The sequence below is a fragment of the Lycorma delicatula genome, chromosome 6, assembly GCF_047948215.1.
Source record: "Lycorma delicatula isolate Av1 chromosome 6, ASM4794821v1, whole genome shotgun sequence".
Taxonomy (NCBI): Eukaryota; Metazoa; Arthropoda; class Insecta; order Hemiptera; family Fulgoridae; genus Lycorma; species Lycorma delicatula.
In genome coordinates, this window is record NC_134460.1 from 26,979,329 (window position 1) to 26,997,618 (window position 18,290).

General features: G+C 28.2%; 1 protein-coding gene across 2 annotated transcripts in view; it reads right to left on the reverse strand.

Moving 5' to 3' along the window:
• Window positions 1-1,657: 1,657 nt before the first annotated feature.
• Window positions 1,658-18,290, reverse strand: part of MESR3 (misexpression suppressor of ras 3) — a 309,084-nt gene continuing 292,451 nt past the window's right edge. For both annotated transcript variants that reach the window (XM_075369473.1, XM_075369474.1), the window contains 2 exons: window positions 10,837-11,097; window positions 1,658-7,173 (listed from right to left, as the gene is read on the reverse strand). In XM_075369473.1, the coding sequence (XP_075225588.1) occupies window positions 6,610-7,173; window positions 10,837-11,091 (819 nt within the window). In that variant the 5' untranslated portion in view covers window positions 11,092-11,097 and the 3' untranslated portion in view covers window positions 1,658-6,609. The remainder of the gene's footprint in view (window positions 7,174-10,836; window positions 11,098-18,290) is intronic.

Consider the following 18,290-nt stretch of genomic DNA (forward strand, 5'->3'; position numbering starts at 1 on the left):
ATTTAAAGTACAAGAAGACCAGCTTTTCATTTCTGATGCCCTCCCTATTTCTCAGTCAGAAATGTACTGATTTTCAGAGTACAACACACTATGCATGGTCGATTAACCAGTAGACCCTACTCACAAGCATCAAGTTTCAACTCACTGCATAAGTGTGTATGAAAAATACACCACTATTTAGTCAACATAACTTCAATTTATTTTTTTACTTTAAATTGAGTATAACTCAAGACAACTTAAACTAATCTTCATCAAATTTTCACATGCACAACTTTACATGCACTACTATAGCATATTAAAATTTCACAAAAAAAACACACACACAGTAGCATGCAGGTTAATTTGAATATAGGGAATTTCTTGTTTATATGTTGTGGCTATACTGCTTGATTGCATCCACTTTTTAAGTTGTCTGTGTAATAACAGTAACTTCAACCTTGGGCAGTAACTTTATTGTTATTTGGTTATTGTTATTTTTTAAGTGAAGTTATTGTAATTTGGTTATGTAGTAATTTTCAAGTTATAAATAGTATTTTGTGAAAAATTTAACATTTTTTGTTACAAAATTATACTTTTTTTTTGTGTGTGTGTCTTGAATATATAATAATGGACATAACACCAAAAAAGCATTCAAAAATTGTTGCCCTTTCAGAGAATATAAGTATGACAAAACAAATAGCTTCTGAGTAAGGTGTATCACAGTAAATACTATTTTAAAACAATTTAATGAAACAATTTTAAAACCTTTCTACTGCAAAGGAAAGGTAAATGTGGCTGTAAAAGAAAAACTGACAGAATGCTCATTGACTAGTTAAAAAGCAGTCTTTAACACCAGCAATGTGCAAAAAAATGCATCTTGTGGGCCAAAGCATATATGCTAACTGAACCAATGAAGACTGGAAAAATGTTTTGTTTTCCGATGAGCCACAATTTTATGTTCAGGCAAAGGGTTCCACACATTAGAAAAGCATCATCTGAAAATAAAACACCATATCCAAAAATCAATAATACATCCCCAGAAAAAAATGTTTCAGGGATGTTTCACATTTGAAGGCCCTTGTTCATTACTTCCAGTAAGTGGTAAATTTAAAAGTGATGGATATACCAAGATTCTGAAGGAAAGGGTTGTGACACAACTTCAAAACAAATTCCCATAAGGGGTCAGCGTGTTCCAGTAAGATTTGGCACCATGCCATACTGCTAAAATAGTGGAGAAAATCTTTGAAAAAACAAAACATTAATGTGCTTTCATGGCCAGGTAACTCTCCAGACTTAAACCCATTTCAAAATCTTTGGGCAATACTCAAAAAAGACTCTCAAAAATGAACTACAAAAATTAACTCAATAAAGCAATAATACTGGTATGGTTTCATTTTAAAAAATGTGTAGTACATTTGCTGAATCAATGTTAAACTGTGTATGTTTAAGTGATTAAGAATGAAGCAGGACATATTAATTACTAGATAGTCACAAATTGTACAGGTATGATATTTTTCTAAATAAAGTTACTTTTTATTAAATAATGACTATGTTTAGATTCATTTGCACGCTACTGTACCATATATAAATATGTATATAAAAGGAAACCTCAGTTTATGTGAATTATACTTTAATACTCCTCATACCTCAAAGCTAAAGAAAAATTCATTTTAACCCTCACCCAAACTCACTCACTCACTCACTCGCTATGCAACCAAAAGTAATACCATACTTTTCTTCAAAAAATCTGAAAAAATTAAGCAAATCAATTAGTAGGTTACATGATTGTATTAAATTATCTAGATATGCAGAGAAAATAAACAATACAACAAATCAAACACTTTATTGATAAGTACCATATGTTTGATTTAACATAAAATTTGTTTATTCATATTATTTAACTACTGTAAAATTATATATAAATATAAAAATACTTATTTAATATATACATATATTTTCGTGAATAACTAATCAATAAGAATTAAACATTTTGCTATCTCTGCTGAGAAAATCAGTTAAAAAAGAAGAGAAAATTTAAAATTAAAATATTTTCATAATTTTATTAAGAAATTGAAGGTAAAAATTAAAAAAATTATTGAATAAAAAAAAAGGAAAAATTTTGAAATAAACAATAATAAAAATAAACTACTTAGTATATAAACTATAAATAGAAATAAATATTATACATCATATTTATAAGTAAATATAACAGCATTAAGGGAGCTAATGAAGTATAACTTTATTACATATTTTTTATCATTAAAAATGAACTTATTTTACATTTTTGAAAAGATAAATACAACGAGGTGGATTATCTATATTAAGGTGTCTACATCACCTATATTAAATAATGAGACTGTGTTTTACCTCTTAAAAGAAAGTAGTGAGAACTGATGTTAAGATTTTATTGCTTGAATCTGCATAACAGATATTAACATTCTTGACCGAACAATTGGTTGCGAATCATCATTTAATGCAGTTGTGTTTTCTGTTATATGGTAGAAAAATGTTATTAAAAAGTTGAGCAATGCATCAATTTGAAGTTTTTAGTCAAATTGAATGAGACATCTATACAGTGATGCCTACTGAGGCTTATGGGGAAACTGGAAGTCTTGTTTGCTCAAGTACTTGAATGTCATATTCAGTGAAGGATATCAGAAAGTGGAATAAAATAAATATCCATCCTGGTTGCATTCTACTAAAATTACCGAAGAAAAATATAGAAAAAAATTAGCCAGATTGTTTAAGAAGACTGCCGACTCAATGCCTGAATGATAGCCGAGGTAGAAAACACTGACAAAGAAATTGTGAAAAATTTTGCATGGGGATGTCAACATGAAAAATGTTTATATCAAGATGGTCTATAGGGTTCTCACACCAAACAAAAACAAAAACTCCCAAGGAAATTTGCACTGACATGCTGCTGCAACTTGATGATATCCCCAACCTTTTCAAAACAACCAAGAATGTAAAAGCTCATCAAAGAAGTCAAATTCAAAGTCATGCTCATTGTGTTATTTGATGAGTAATATAATTTTGAAAGAATGTATCCCGGAAGGCACAGCAGTAACCAAAATTATTATAAGAAAAGAAAGACCAGAACTGTGGTAAAAGGATTTCATTTTCAATAGGATAATATACCTACCTATTCATACAGCACTTTCTGTGAAGCAGTTTTTAGCTGACAAACACATGTACAGTGGAACATCCTCCACATTTGCCATACGACTTTTTGGCAGATTGGTACCAGCCATATGACTTTCTCTTCTCCATAAGTAAAATGTGTCCTTAAAGGAACATATGCAGTAAAAAAAATGGCAGATTTGTTAAAACGAATTACAGAAATTGTTCTACTCCACCTTGACCAGCAGAAAACAAAACTGCATTGGAGTGTTTCAAATGGAACAACACTGAAGGTGAACATTAGAATCAAAATATTTATAAAGGTGAGTGATTAACTGCAGGATAGGATTACTAAGAGAATTATCGATCAATTTTGGTATTTAAAAAATCCGCCATTATGGATCAAAGAAATTAAAGAAGACATGCAAGAATTAAATTTGACTTACGAAGATTTACTTAATAAATCCGAAAAATTTAAATTTGTTATTAAAGATCCGAATACCAACTTTAAAGTAAGAACTTTTAATTATACAAAAAGGGTTTATTCAGAAGAGGATCGTAAAGCAAGATCATTAAGAATGACTAAATATTGTGAGAAAGTAAAAGCTAAGAACTTAAAGGCCAAAAGATTGGCAAAAAAGACTTGAATTATTCTGACTGAAGTGATCCTGTGCGGCCTTAAAAGTGAGTTCTTTTATCAGTCTCGTTATTTAATAAATTGTACTTTAAATACAATTTAAACATTAACATAAATTGTATTTTAAATATTTAAACTTGAAAATGTAGTACAACAATAATACAATTTAATCATAATAAAACGCAAGTTAGTAAACACTTGAAGAATATAATTTATATAATGCTACAAACAAGATTAATTTACAATTTTCTTATTAATTATCTGATATAGAGGATAAATATTTAACTAATTAATAATATGTAATTTATTAAACTGAAAAAAAAAGCTCTGAATTCATTTAATTTCTACATATAGTTAAAACACTATGATACATTATCATAAAGAAAAATCACTGCTCAGTTTTAAAATATATTTACATAAGAAAAAATAAAAATAAATTTTCAAAAATATATAATTTATAGAAAAATAAATGAAATTGTATATACAAATTTAAATGACAAAATAAATTACTCAGTACTTGCGAAAATATTTCAAAAGGAATGTTGTTAGATTTTAAATATGTGCATGTTAGAATATACATGAATGACTCAATAACACCCACAAATTGTCTGATAAAACATTTTTCACAAAAAAATAATTTAATAAATGATGAAAACAATATTAATGAATTCACCTCGCCATTAATGATAACAGTATGGAATTTATACAGTACATAAATATTCTCAAATGTCACTTGCTTGGTTGTAAAATCTAAATAGTAAATATCAAGAAGATGCAACTTTCTATTTTCTATCTATTTTACTTTCTATCTATTTTCTATAAACAGAAAATATGTGAATTAGACATAAATAAAGACTAAAATGTATTTTGCATAAAAAGTAAAGTGTATAGTAAAGTGTACACTAACACACAACCAGAAATGGAATAAAAAAAATGGTGAATATTTTCAAGATAAAATTAACAGAAAAATATTAAATAATTTAAAAAACTAGTTTGAAAAAAAACAATGTTTATTAAGATATGCATACGTTGTATTACATAACTACTATTTATAAAACATATTTCTTATAAATAAATTTGTTTTTAAATGGAGTACATAACTTCACACACTCAAAAATAAATAATAATAATAACAATAATAAAATGAATGAATGAAATAATTTTACTAACAGTAATGTAATTAATTTATATACTATAATATGAAGTAACAGTCTAATATATACATTTATTAAATAACACCTAACAATCTACAAATAAAAAAAATCTTAACATACACACACACACATACACACACACACATATATATATATATTTTTTTTTTTACTGGTACAATAAAAATTAATATAATATGTAACTGGATAATTGTAATGAATAATCCAAATGTATTATCCAATACTCCTCTTCTTTTTAAATACTGACTTAAAAATCTACTATAAAATTAAACATTCATTTATTTAAAAATAGTATTATAAACAATGCCATGATAATATTTAAAAAAATATTAAATAAAAGCAAAAACGTGTGTGTAATTAATATGACTTAGATATATTAAAATTATTAATTTTTAAGCAACAGACTAGTGAAAAACAGATTTTGAATTCAGGTACTACATTAAAACTATATAAAACAGTTTTAAATAAATAAACAAGATATTTATTAACATCAATTTTAATTATTTTTTCATTGTATAAAGTCCATATTATCTGGATATTACATTAATATTTAAATGTTAATTTATTATTTCTTTCCTGAAACATGAAAATTAATAATTTTGTACAATATACAAATCTTTTAAAACTAACAATTAGTCAAAACAAATAGCAAATATTTATGTTTTTAATTTACAAATTCAGTTACTGTACATATGCTTTAGAAATCTCTTTCAGATAATAATTCTTTCTTTCCTGAATATATAAAATTTTAATTTATGATTGAAGAGGAATAAAGTAAGAAAATGTAAGCATGATCAGTTTCACTAAATTTTTACTATTCTCTTATCTTTAAAAGAGAATAAGCATACTTTATATTAATACATTTTGGTTTGAATCAAATAATATGAAGTGAACAATTGACCACAATAAAAAAACTTAATTGACAAGAATGTAAATTCATGCTTCTAAGAACAGTGATGAATCTACATTTAGTAAATTTCATTACAAACAGATTAAAATGTTTGACATAATTATATTAGTGACATGGTTTTCGTCTGAATATGAAAATGAAATCTAATTTTTGATAACTTAAAATCAGAAAATTAGATAAGACATTAAAAATCAAAAAATTAATTTGTGGATAAAATAAAACTGCCTCAATAATAAGATTTTAAGTAAAATACAGTATGCATATAATTGCTAAATTTTGATGCACTGAAAGAAATAAGAATAAAAATTTTTAAAAGGTAAATTAAAAAATTTTAATTCTACGAACAATTAGTTGATATGTTACAAAAGAAAGAAAGTTACAGTAAAATTTTATAAAATGTTTTTAGAAATGAAATAATTCTATTTTTTTTTTCTTTTTTACAAAATTTTGTGTTTGAAGCTGTAGTACAATGTAGCATGGAAAATATGACAATGTACGAGTATATTTATATATTTAAGTAAATATATACAGTACTTTAAGTTAACATTCATTAACTTTTTAACAGTTTGTATATTACAGGGTGATTATTTTGAATTAAAAATTAAATAATAATAATAATACACTGATAAAAATAAGTAGTTTATAATCACAAGTCATATCAGAGAGAAATACAATTAAGGATATTTTGTATATAATATTGAACTCTAAAGCCTATAATTTCAGGATTCTACAATCATATTTAAAATTACAATAAAAACAGTAAAGCAGTGGTAACCTATTAACACAAATTACAATTCTTCTGAATTATTCTCTGGGCTGGATGAAATATCAGGAAGAACTGGAAGTAATGTCTGAAGTGAGAAATACCTCGTTCGATCATTAAGATCAACATTAGTAATATGCTGAAAAAAGCAAGGTTGTGATATGTGTGATTTTTCAGGAAGAGGTTGATAAACAGGTTTTTTCTGTTTTTTATTTCTAGATCCTGGAAGTGACAAATTGATATTTTCAGGACAAGCTGTTAGACGTTCAATATGTTGCCACATTTCTTGTGCAGCTGAAACACAATCAAAGCTTAGTCCAATAAGTTTAGTGTGATCAGATGATAAACACATCGTATGAAATCCTCGACCGGAAACTTTGTATGATGTGAGATTATCGATTGTATCTTGCCAGAGAGTAAAACATGTACCACGTTCAGCCAATATTATTTGTATCTTTCTTTTGTTACGTGATTTTGTTTCTCCTGTATCTAATAAAACAACTGGTACACCAGTAAAATGTAATTGCCATTCTTGTTCGGCCGTAGATGAGCCCATGTATAAATTTGCAAGTGAACTGCAAACAAATACCTGTAAAGATAAAAGATAATAATAAATAAAGGGATGAAAATAAAAACAAAGAAATACATAAAAATAAGGGGAGCAATATAAAACCTAGATTTTCATCAGATTCAGTTCAAACCAAATTATATTCTGCTGTAAATTGATAATTACTAAGATGCAATTCAGATAAAAGGTTTTTGTAAATTAATTTAATAAATTATACATTATACATTTTTTTTTTTAGTCTTGCGACTACATGAATTCACGAACAAATTGTTCACTTCATCCATTAATGAATTTTAATTAAATTAAATGAAAGTTTCACTCTACTTAACCATACAAACAAATTCAATCTGCCACTTTATTTAGCAGAATTAATTCATTTACATTATAGATGTTTTTTCAACTCATGTGATTTTTTCCTATCTCATAAATATTACTTTCATAATTGAAGTCATTATCAATTAAGACATCACATCAAGTATATGTAGAATTAAAATGATCATTTCAAAATTTCTGAATTTCATTGGTATTTACTTTAACATAACAGTGATTTTTATCTTTTTTAAAATAAATTACATTACATCTTCCAAAATATAAAAAAATAGTTTGTAAAAATATTTATTAGTTTATTTTTATTATAAATATAAGCATATTTGATATGAAAATAATGAATAATGAAAATAAGCCAGTCATTTCCAAAATACATAATTTATGTTTATATTGCAGAGTTTATGGGGCTGGTCTAGTGGTAAACTCATTACAAAATCAATTATTTAACAGCTGATTTTCAAATTATATCATTTAAGGAAGTGATATCATATTTCTTACAATGAATAATTATGTTAAAATAAAATGTAGGGACTTAAGGTAAAACGGATTTTATATGAAAAAACAATTCTTCATTTTTCTCAAAAAGTAGTACCATAACAGCATTCCAACACCAGAGCACCCCTTGCTTCAATTAAAGAAGGAGGTTCTAATCTCAAGTATACATATTTCTAAATGTACATGTTCAAAACTTACTTTTTGGCAAGTGGATTGTTTTCAATGAATTGTTTTTTATTTTTTAAAGGAAACTATTCTGGTAGTCTTGCTATATCTCTAATATCTTCAGTGAAAGACATTTTAATGGAAGTTATGTGGTGTGATGTATGGGATTAAGTATTGTTTAACACTGTAATATTTGAGATGAGGTATAGTTTGATGCATGAAAATTGGTTTAATACATTTTCTATCACTGCTAGAATTTGTTTCATACTTCATATCCTTCATTTTCCAGATTCTACTTTGTGAGACATTCTTTCAGATCCTGCAGAACCATTAAGTTGTATCGAACACATTTTACTTATCTACAGTATTGAATGTTTTTTAAAAAAATAAAACATATAAACACTTATAAATTTAAAAACAAAAAAATGTTTAAATTTGTTTTTTTTTTATTTGCAGTTTCATTTTTTATTATTTTATATTTTCTTACAATTTTATTTATTTCTGGTTACAAAATATTTCTGTCAATTTCTACCTACAGAAAAAATATAATAAACCTGAATTTTAAGATTACAACTGATTAGATCCAAATTATAGTAAATGTCCAGAGTTTATTATCACAGTTGAGATCTTAGAGATGTAGTCAGTTTTTGGGATTTATCTTTTTGCAGTAGTTAGGTATGAGGGGTATCATTCAGAGCAAAGTTGTTTTTTTAGACATGAGAATGTAGTTTAATGTCAAGAAAAAAATGATTAAGTTTGGCTTTATTTAGATCAAAGTTGCATGAAGGAGGTATGAGCATATCGGTGTGATTTTGGGTTGGATGGTATCTCTTTTTTAGGAGTATTTTATGAGCAAATGCTTAAATGAATTCAGGCAAAGTTGGCCCAAGCTTCAAAGGGGCAAGGGTAGCCGAGATGTGCTCTACAGGAACACTGAAGGCTAGTAATTTAAGAATATATAACAGCAAAACTATCGTGAATAAAGATATTTGTTTACGCCATTGTGTAAAGCTGAAACCTAAACATGTTACATTCACTCGGCTCCTTTCGGATGCACTAGGTGCCTGACGATTCAGCGGCTCATCACCGTTCACACAGCTCCTTTCGGATGGAGTCGGCTTCTATCAACATCACTCAGCTCTTTACAGTTCAGTTGGCTCCACCTACCCTATATAAGCTGGCTCGCCACCAGAGTCAGTTCAATTCACTTGCACTTCTCTTCTGTTTCTCTTCCAGTTCAGACTCCGTACAACGTGAGAAATGCAAGCTGGTCCTCCAGGCTGGAGGACCAGCTTGCATTTCTCTCTCTCTCGCTTAATGTGTTATTTCTCTCGTCATCTTCGTGCCTTCATATATGTTGGTAATTCTCTGTCGTCACATTCGTCTAGTTCTACTCGTCAGTGTTTTGTGAATTTACCGATTTCTATGTTCATTTTGCCTTGTTTCTTTGATAAGTTAAATTTTGAATTCAGTAGATATCGTCTCTGTTGAAAGTGGTTCAGTTGCTACAAACCAGCCAATGTTATCGATGCAGAATCTCTCCAAACTCGTTGCTACATATCTGAGACGCTCCGTATTGTTCAGTTTCTAATCACAAATTGTTACCTCTGTTATTTTTGATACAACATTGTAGCCTACACCAAGAATAAACTGTATGTATATATGTGTACTTTAATTTCACGAGTTCATCTATTACAAATATTTATGTGTGGTTAAGACAAATTCAAATCATTCATCATTTATTATATTAAACAGTTTTATTAGTAAAATCTGTGAAATATTTATTAACTGTACATTATGTATTTGAATTTCAAGATCTGCTTAAACAGCCATTTCTTCACTCAAGTATAGCCCTGCAAGGTGGCTTAGATAAAGGTTATGTTATTATTCCTCATGTGTAACATTTTCTATGTGCTATCATTCATTACTATAGTTATTATCAAATCTACCTGTAATTAAATACTACTTCAGAATTATAAAAAATATGTATGACACAAACATTTTTGAACATGAATGTGTTGGTTAATAACATTCTATATACTTCTTAGCAACTTTCTAGAATGTTTTCTATTGTATTTCATTGACTCTTGTAACTACACAACCTCTTGATTTCATTTGGATAATAACAATTTAAGTAATAATAACATCAAAGTATGTTGATGTTCATAATTCAGTAAAGGCCAGTGCAAATGATAAGATTTACTGTAGTATATTTTTCTAAGTTAATGACATTTGTTCATTGCTAATTTTCATTATTACAGAATATGTCAGTAATGCAACAGTTTTCCAGTTACACTATGTTTATAAGTCTATAATTGTAAAAAAGGTGTTTAAGTTCTCTTGTTCTCAGACTTTGTTAAATTGCAGATTTTCATATTATTAGCCTATATGCAGTTTATTTGTGTGATAAATTGTAGATTTCCATAATGATTATTTGAAAAATGTATGTTTATGTATTTCTCATTTTAATATCATAATTATGATATGTTAATTTCAGCTGATATTCCTTGTATAAATTCTGTATAGAATTAAGTTATGTTTATTCTGGTTATAAGGTTAACTTGTTGTTTTTCTCTAATTTAAGTCCAATTTCTTTTGGCAAATACGAACTGTGTCATTTTATTTTTTCTAACTTGCCCCAACAATATTACTATTATTATTTTTATTATATCAAAACAATCAAATAATAAAACAAACCTGTGTCTTTAGGCCGCGAAAGCAGGATTCAATCTGAAGCTTTTCATGTTCACTAAGTTCTGATGTATCAACACTTCCAGATGAGCTTGAAGATGAATTTGAATCAGTTCCTCCAGACGATGATAACCGTCTACGTGGATAATCATATTTGGCACTAAGTCTGCGTACTGCTCGTTCTGATAAAGTAATATTATCCTTGGAAGTATATTGACCGTCACCTCCTCCAGATTCCATTAGAATAGGCCCAGGTGGCATTTGTTTCTGTAAAAAAAAATAAGGAAATGCATGATAAATTTAAATTAAGTTCTAAAAATTATTTAAAACAAATTAAAATAAATATAACCATTGTACCTGATAAAAAATCACAGTAAATCATTAACTTGAAAAACAATACAAGATTAAAAAATGTCAAAATATAATGAAGCTTGTTTTTTAAGAAATACTAATTCTCAAGATGAAGTTATGTTGCTGAACTAAATTTAATATTTTACGTCGTTACAAAGTATTCTTTATTTGCAATGGAGTCAGAGAACAGAACTGGTAATTACAAAAATCGCCAATAAAAAAATAGCATCCTACAAAAACTAAAAATAAAACTAAGTGCATAATACTTTTTTTTTTAGTTCTTAATAGCATCAATAAATGGTAAAACTTAGTAAAAAGAGACATATTTAAACGATTTAAGAAATAAGTATTAGGTTATAACTTCTAAACTTTAAAATATACAAATAACTGGAAAACAAGATGTTCATCAACTGTTTAAAAAAATGGTCCTTTTGAGTTCAAGTTGGAACTACAGTACCTGAAAATTTTACACTAGAAAACTGCATACCACAGGGAAGTGTCAGTGTTAACTTATTTGCCATAGCAGTAAACTGTGTGCAAAAACCCATCATGTGTTCTTTATTAGTTGATGATTTTTCAATTTACATAGCATCTAGAACTTTAGCTACTAGTGGGGAGGCTGCTCCAGAATAAAGTAACCCGTTTAGAATAGTGGTGTAAAATGACTGGATTCATGTTTTCTCCGAAGAAAACAAAATGCATCTGCTTTTCATGCTTGAGAGAATATGCTGACCCTCAACTGTTTTTAAATGGTGAACCAGTTGAACCATGCACATGCATTAGAATTTTAGGAATATGGTTTGATCACTGACTAACATGTGTTATACATTTAAAGGAGCTGAAGGGAAAATGTTTAAAAATGCTGAAAGTTTTATCTGATACTCATTGGGTAACTGATAAAGTTTGCAAATTGCACTTCTAAAGAGTTCTGGTCCATTCTCACATAGACTACGGCTGCGTGTCTTATTTGTCCGCTCAGTCCACCACTCTTAGAGTGCTCGATGTAGTTAATCATTCATTCATTCATCCATCAGTCTTGCTACAGGTGCATTTCTTTCAAGCCCTGTGGTAAGTCTACTGGTGGAAAGTGGTGAGCCATCCCTTTGGAATAGACAAAACCAAATGATTGCCCTTATGTAGCTCATATTGAAGCGCAATAAAATCATCCAACCTTTGGTTGGATAAATCGTTATTAGGAACAGCAGTGAACTATTAGGAACTCCTCTGCTAGGCATCAGGGCTCAATGCCTTTCCTTAGCTCTAAATATAAAATTACTTCTAGTTCTTACTGTTGCTCCATGTTATTATTAACACTCTTGATGGTCTTCTTTAGTTAATTACTGCTTTAGTCATTGTCAGTATCATAAAAACACAAATCTGGTTATATTGCTAGAAAAAATTTATGATATTATAAATAGCGTGAATCCTGATGATATAGTGTATATGGATGACTCAAAAAACGTTAATTCTGTTGTTTGTGCATTGGTGATTGGCAATAGAACATACATGTTTGATCTTCTCAGTATCGTCAGTGTTTTTGTTGTAGAGCTGAATGCTATTAATAAGGCCTTAAATATAATTAGCTCAAAATTTCAATATGTACTTATCTGTTCAGATTCGATGAGTGCCTTACAGGCGATTAGATACATGTAGTTCAGACACCCTGTTGTCTGTGATATACAGTCTCGACTTAATACAACTATGAGCTTCTGCTGGATCCCAAGCCATGTTGAAATTTCAGGCAATGAATACACTGACAGTGTACCAAAAAAGACTTGTTTCTAGTCTCCTTTCAATAATCATGCTGTTTCTGATGAGCTTGTCTGCTTTCTGAAGAGGGTGATTGGTGATGAGTGGCAAAGTGAATGGAATGCTACCATCAACAATAAACTTTGTTCTGTTAACAATACTGTATCACCATGGAGCTCAATGCAGGAATAATATCGATAGAAAGTTATTATTTGTTGTTTGCACGTAGGACTCACTCATGGATCTCATGACTCAGACTGACACCCGTTTGTATTCACTGCCACTGACAACTAAATGTACACCACATCCTTGTGGATTGTGTGTCTTATGCGGCATTCCATCAGATATTAAAATAAAAACTGTTAGATTTTCAAAATATACAAAAAGCACATAACTAACTATGTGAGAAGTGTAGAATTAAAGATCTTATTTCATTTTATGAACGATTAAGAATGAATAAAGAAAAAACCAATAACAATTATATAAAATCCTTACAAAGTTATATTACTGCGTTTAATGAATCAAGTCCATACAATAAAAATAAATTATAAACAATTTTGTATATAATATAGTATAACTACAAATCATATACTACTATCTTATAAAGAACTGTTATACAGATTAAGATAAAAATTTTACCAACTAAACACCTAAGTTAACACACACACTCAATTATGTTAAAAGAGAGTCTTAGACCTACTTTTATAAAAACAGATGATGTTGAAATGTATAACTTTTAGCAAGCTACAAGAAAAAATAAAAAATAATGAATAAAAAAAAAGGTAAAGAAAACAGTGAAACACAGAAAAGATGAATAATGCAACAAAGATTCATCAGTCTTTTTAAATTTTATTAGTACAGTAAAATGTTGATTCATTTTAAATTTCTACAAATTAAATTCTTTTTTCTTTCAATCACTTGCTTAATAAATCATCAGTCTACAAAGTAAATAAATAAAAGCAAATAACAATAAAATATACAAAAAATTCATAAAATTTATTTGAAATATTTTTTTTAATTATTTAAATTTTGCTATAATGCAAATAATCTCTTTAGTTGTTATATTTATTTTTAATAAAATTTTAAAATTTCTAATTAATTAAATTTATACACATTCTTTCAAATCGAAAGATTTAATGACTGAATAAATATTATATGCGCATTTTTTTAAAGAAAGTATTATTTATTTTTGTTCTTAGTACCATAAAAACAAGATATATCACTTACAATTTACATACCAATACTTGTGAATCATGGCATATGACATGAATAATATTAAAAAGCAAATAAAATCTTTACATATTTTAATTTTTGTTAAACATTATATTGTGCACCATTATTCATGTATTTTAAGTGCTGTAACCATAATGGTCATACACAACCACCTGTGACTTGTGAAAAAGTCACCAGAAAAAAATACAGCTCCTCAAGAATGACATGATCCTGTCCAGGCTTAAAGGAAAGTAAGAATGAAGTGATCTTTCTTCCCTCTTCACTGAGCTAAACAAATACATAATGAAATATGAACTTTAATCTTATAATTTATTTTTATATTCATAATTTATCTTACATTGACATGATCTAAATAATGTATTTTTATGAACTAATCAACATAAAAATTGTATTTATAATTATTAATTTACATACATGGGAAATACATGATATAGACTTAATGGGAAGTGGACATAATTCAGCATTACTGAATGCTGGTGATATCCAGCCCTACAACTGCATCCTTTCACTCTGTTCAAAAGAGGGCCTCTGGTTGCATAGTGAATATCACTACTCTCAAAGAAAAAATCCTGATTGGTGTCTCTTGAACCTCTGATGAAACCATTTCATAAGAAGAACTGTGACAGATAATGTAAAAAACAAATTAATGCACCCTGTCTTTCTGTGAAACAATGCATTATACACTCTGCCACTGTTCAATGAAGATCCTAGATTAGCTGAATATGAGATTATTAAAAATTATTTATTACTTATATCCGGGTATATATATATTTTTTTAAGTTGTATGCTTAATGATTCTGATGACTAGCTACTGTCTTCAGAGTACTTTTTTTATTATTGAAGTTGTAATTAAAAAGTAGGAAAAAAAATACTTAGTTCTACATAGAAAGATAAACATGAAGATACTTGCATTATTTTAACAAATTTGACTCTTTTCAATTATTTTTAATATCTTAAGAAAAACAAATATGCTACATAGAAAGTATTAAGTGTTGGCTAAAAACACATGTTGGCCAACAAAGAAATAATTTAATTTTAAATAAATGTTATTTACTATACATTAACTCTAATCAACGCTTTACTATGAAACATAAAATTTTGCTTTGGCCTCTACTATTTTCTGGCTAAGTATACAGAAAACTGATCCATAGTGATTATACAATTTCATTTCAATTTACTACAAAATCAAAAAAGGTTCATTCATGGAAGGAGAGATGAGATTCACTTTTTTAGTCTAATATACAAAATCTAATGTTTTTACTAAAATTTTCTTCAGAATACAGTGAGAGAGATACAACCAATGTACTACTGTACCTTAACAAACAGAAAAAAATTCTTTCTTTTTTCAGTTGATGTATTTTTTCCTAGAGCAGAATTTTGTGAGAAGTGACTATCCGTAGTGCTTCAATTAAAACTTTACTGCTTCCATTCTCTATATTATTAACAGCTTTGGAAAAGTGGAAGTGTACTGAAAGGGGTTGATAGTTTTATCAATCGATAAAAAAATATTTTAAAGTTTTTCATTGATTTAAAACTATAATATTAAGAAAAGTTATAATTTCCTGTTTAAAGGCATTAAAATAATTTCATTTCTATTATAAACAACCTTTTTAAATAGAACAAATTGGTTTTTAATAGCTAATAAAGCAATATTGGGAGGCCAAGGTTCACATTGGACTTTAGCACCAGTGAAAGAAAGAAGAATAAAGCAATATTAACTCTAAAACAAAGTAACTTAGAGGAAGCTATTGCTGGTTATAAAACTAAATTGATTAGTTTAAATGCAAACTTATTATCAAATGAAAAAAGAATTGAGGAACTTGTTGTAACTGACCAAGAGTATAATGTTCTTTTTGAAGAGATCAGTGAGTGTAACAGGAAATTTTAGTTCTTCAAGAACATCACCAAATTTTAAAAACTGATAATTTAACTCATCAGTTAAATCAGTAGCTTTATCAATGTTGATCAACTGTATGATAAGTGGACTGCATTTCTAAATTCATATAAAATTCAGTCACTTTTAACTCAGCTGAAAAGTACCTGAGATGTGGTCAGCCTCATTTTCCTCAACAAAAATATCATAGTTCTCTCAACAGGGGAGCTATGATAACTTCACTGAAAAAGAAAAGATGTGGTTGGCAAAAGTAACTCAGAAAAGAAAGTGTACTACAAATTAGCAAAGGTTTCTGGCGCTAATGATAATTAATGTAATAAGTTTTATAGGAAAAAAAAGAATTAATTATACAAATAATAATTAAGGAAAATAATAATAATAATATTAATAAAAATAATAAGGAAAATAATAACACTGATAGACAAAAAAAACTTTTTTTAATGTTTCTCTAAGTGTGATACCATATCTTGAATTGATTTTTTACGTACATTACAGATCTGTAAATACAATTTTTCTATCACCTTTAGTTTTAAGTAAATTACGATAAAAAAAAAAATCTGTAAAATTTATAATTTTGCATGGCCATACCTGTGTCAGAATGATTTTCCTGGTGCTTTTCTTTTATAAATAGCCTCAGGCACATCCTGAATTAATGTCCAACAGTAATTGGCTAGCATGTTAGTGTTCCATTTCCCTTTTTAGCGGCTTTCCATCACTGAAATAGCTTGGTGGAAACGTCTTCAAGGTTGTCCGAGAAAAAATCCAGATATGAGTGGAGGAAATGTATTGTCAAAGACATATTACATTTCACAGCTCTGTATGAAGTAAGAAGTTCATTAACAATATTGTGGTAATTGTCAAATTTTTGTTTACTGAAAAAACTTTTGCAAATGTCTTAAAATGAAGCCCAAGCTGCACTTTCTACATTATTTAACATTGAGTTAAATACATCAAATTTGATCAACTCTCTTATTTCAGGACCAACAAATATTCCTTCTTTAATTTTTCCTTCACTTACATTTGGAAATTTCTGCCTGATGTACAGAAATCTGGGACTATCCTTCATCACTGCTTTTACAAAATTTTCATTAGTCCAAGCATGATATGGAGAGGGGGTAAACATATTTTTTTTTGGATTCAACTTAGGGCTCATGAATAATATTTTTCCCATTTGGAGTTAAGTTGTCTCATTTCTTCCACTCTTTGGTAACATAATGTTTATCCCTATTTCGGCTGTCCTATTCACAAAGAAAACACATGTACTTAGTATAGTTTAACTGCATGCCAAACAAAATAGCTATAACTTTCAAATCACTACATGTGTTTCTTTTAGTCAGCTTTGAAAGCTGAAATTTTTGTATTTTTTTAAAGTAAATTGCAACCTTGTAGTCTTGATCCTAACAGTTCAGCTTGATTTTTTGATAAATTTAAATCGCTAACTAAGTCATTTAATTCACCTTGTGATATAAGATGACTTATTGGAAGATAATTCAAAATCAAAATCATTGTCTTTTTCAGTACTGCCTGATTCTTCATCACTGCTTACATTCACAGGTGTTTCAGGAACTGGAATAATTTCACTGTGAGGTACAAGCCTGATTGCAGATTGCAATGAAGGATATTTTACAGTATGTTAAGATTTTTTAGAAATTTCACACTTGTTAAACAAAAGTAACAGTCAGTTACATGATCCTTTGGTTAATGCCAAACCATAGGTACACCAAATGGCAAAACCTTCTCTGTATTTTTCAGCCATCCTATTAAATGTACAGAACAATTAGTGCATATGGTATGAGGAGCCCCCGTCTTATCCTGATCACCAATTTTACATTGAAAGTACAAATGATATGCTTTTTTAATTAAAGGTGTAATGTTTTTTCTACATAACTCCCCACGTACATAACAAAAGACATCCACATCATTTACACAATTTAAAGGCATTATGACATGACACTGGACTGTTAACATACTTAAGCAAAAAGAGTTAACAAAATTAAGACTGAACAAAAGTAATTCATTCCTAAATCCAGTGCTTAATACAAACAACACAGTTGTGTTTCCAGCTACATGTTTTGATGCGGAGACATGATTAATCTTGTCCATGAAGGCTCACTCTTCAGTATTAGATATGATGTCAAAATATGTGACTATGATATGATTTAATTCTTTGTCTAGTGTTGTTTATTTATAGCTTACAAATTACATTAATAAAGTTAAAAAATTAAAAAATGAG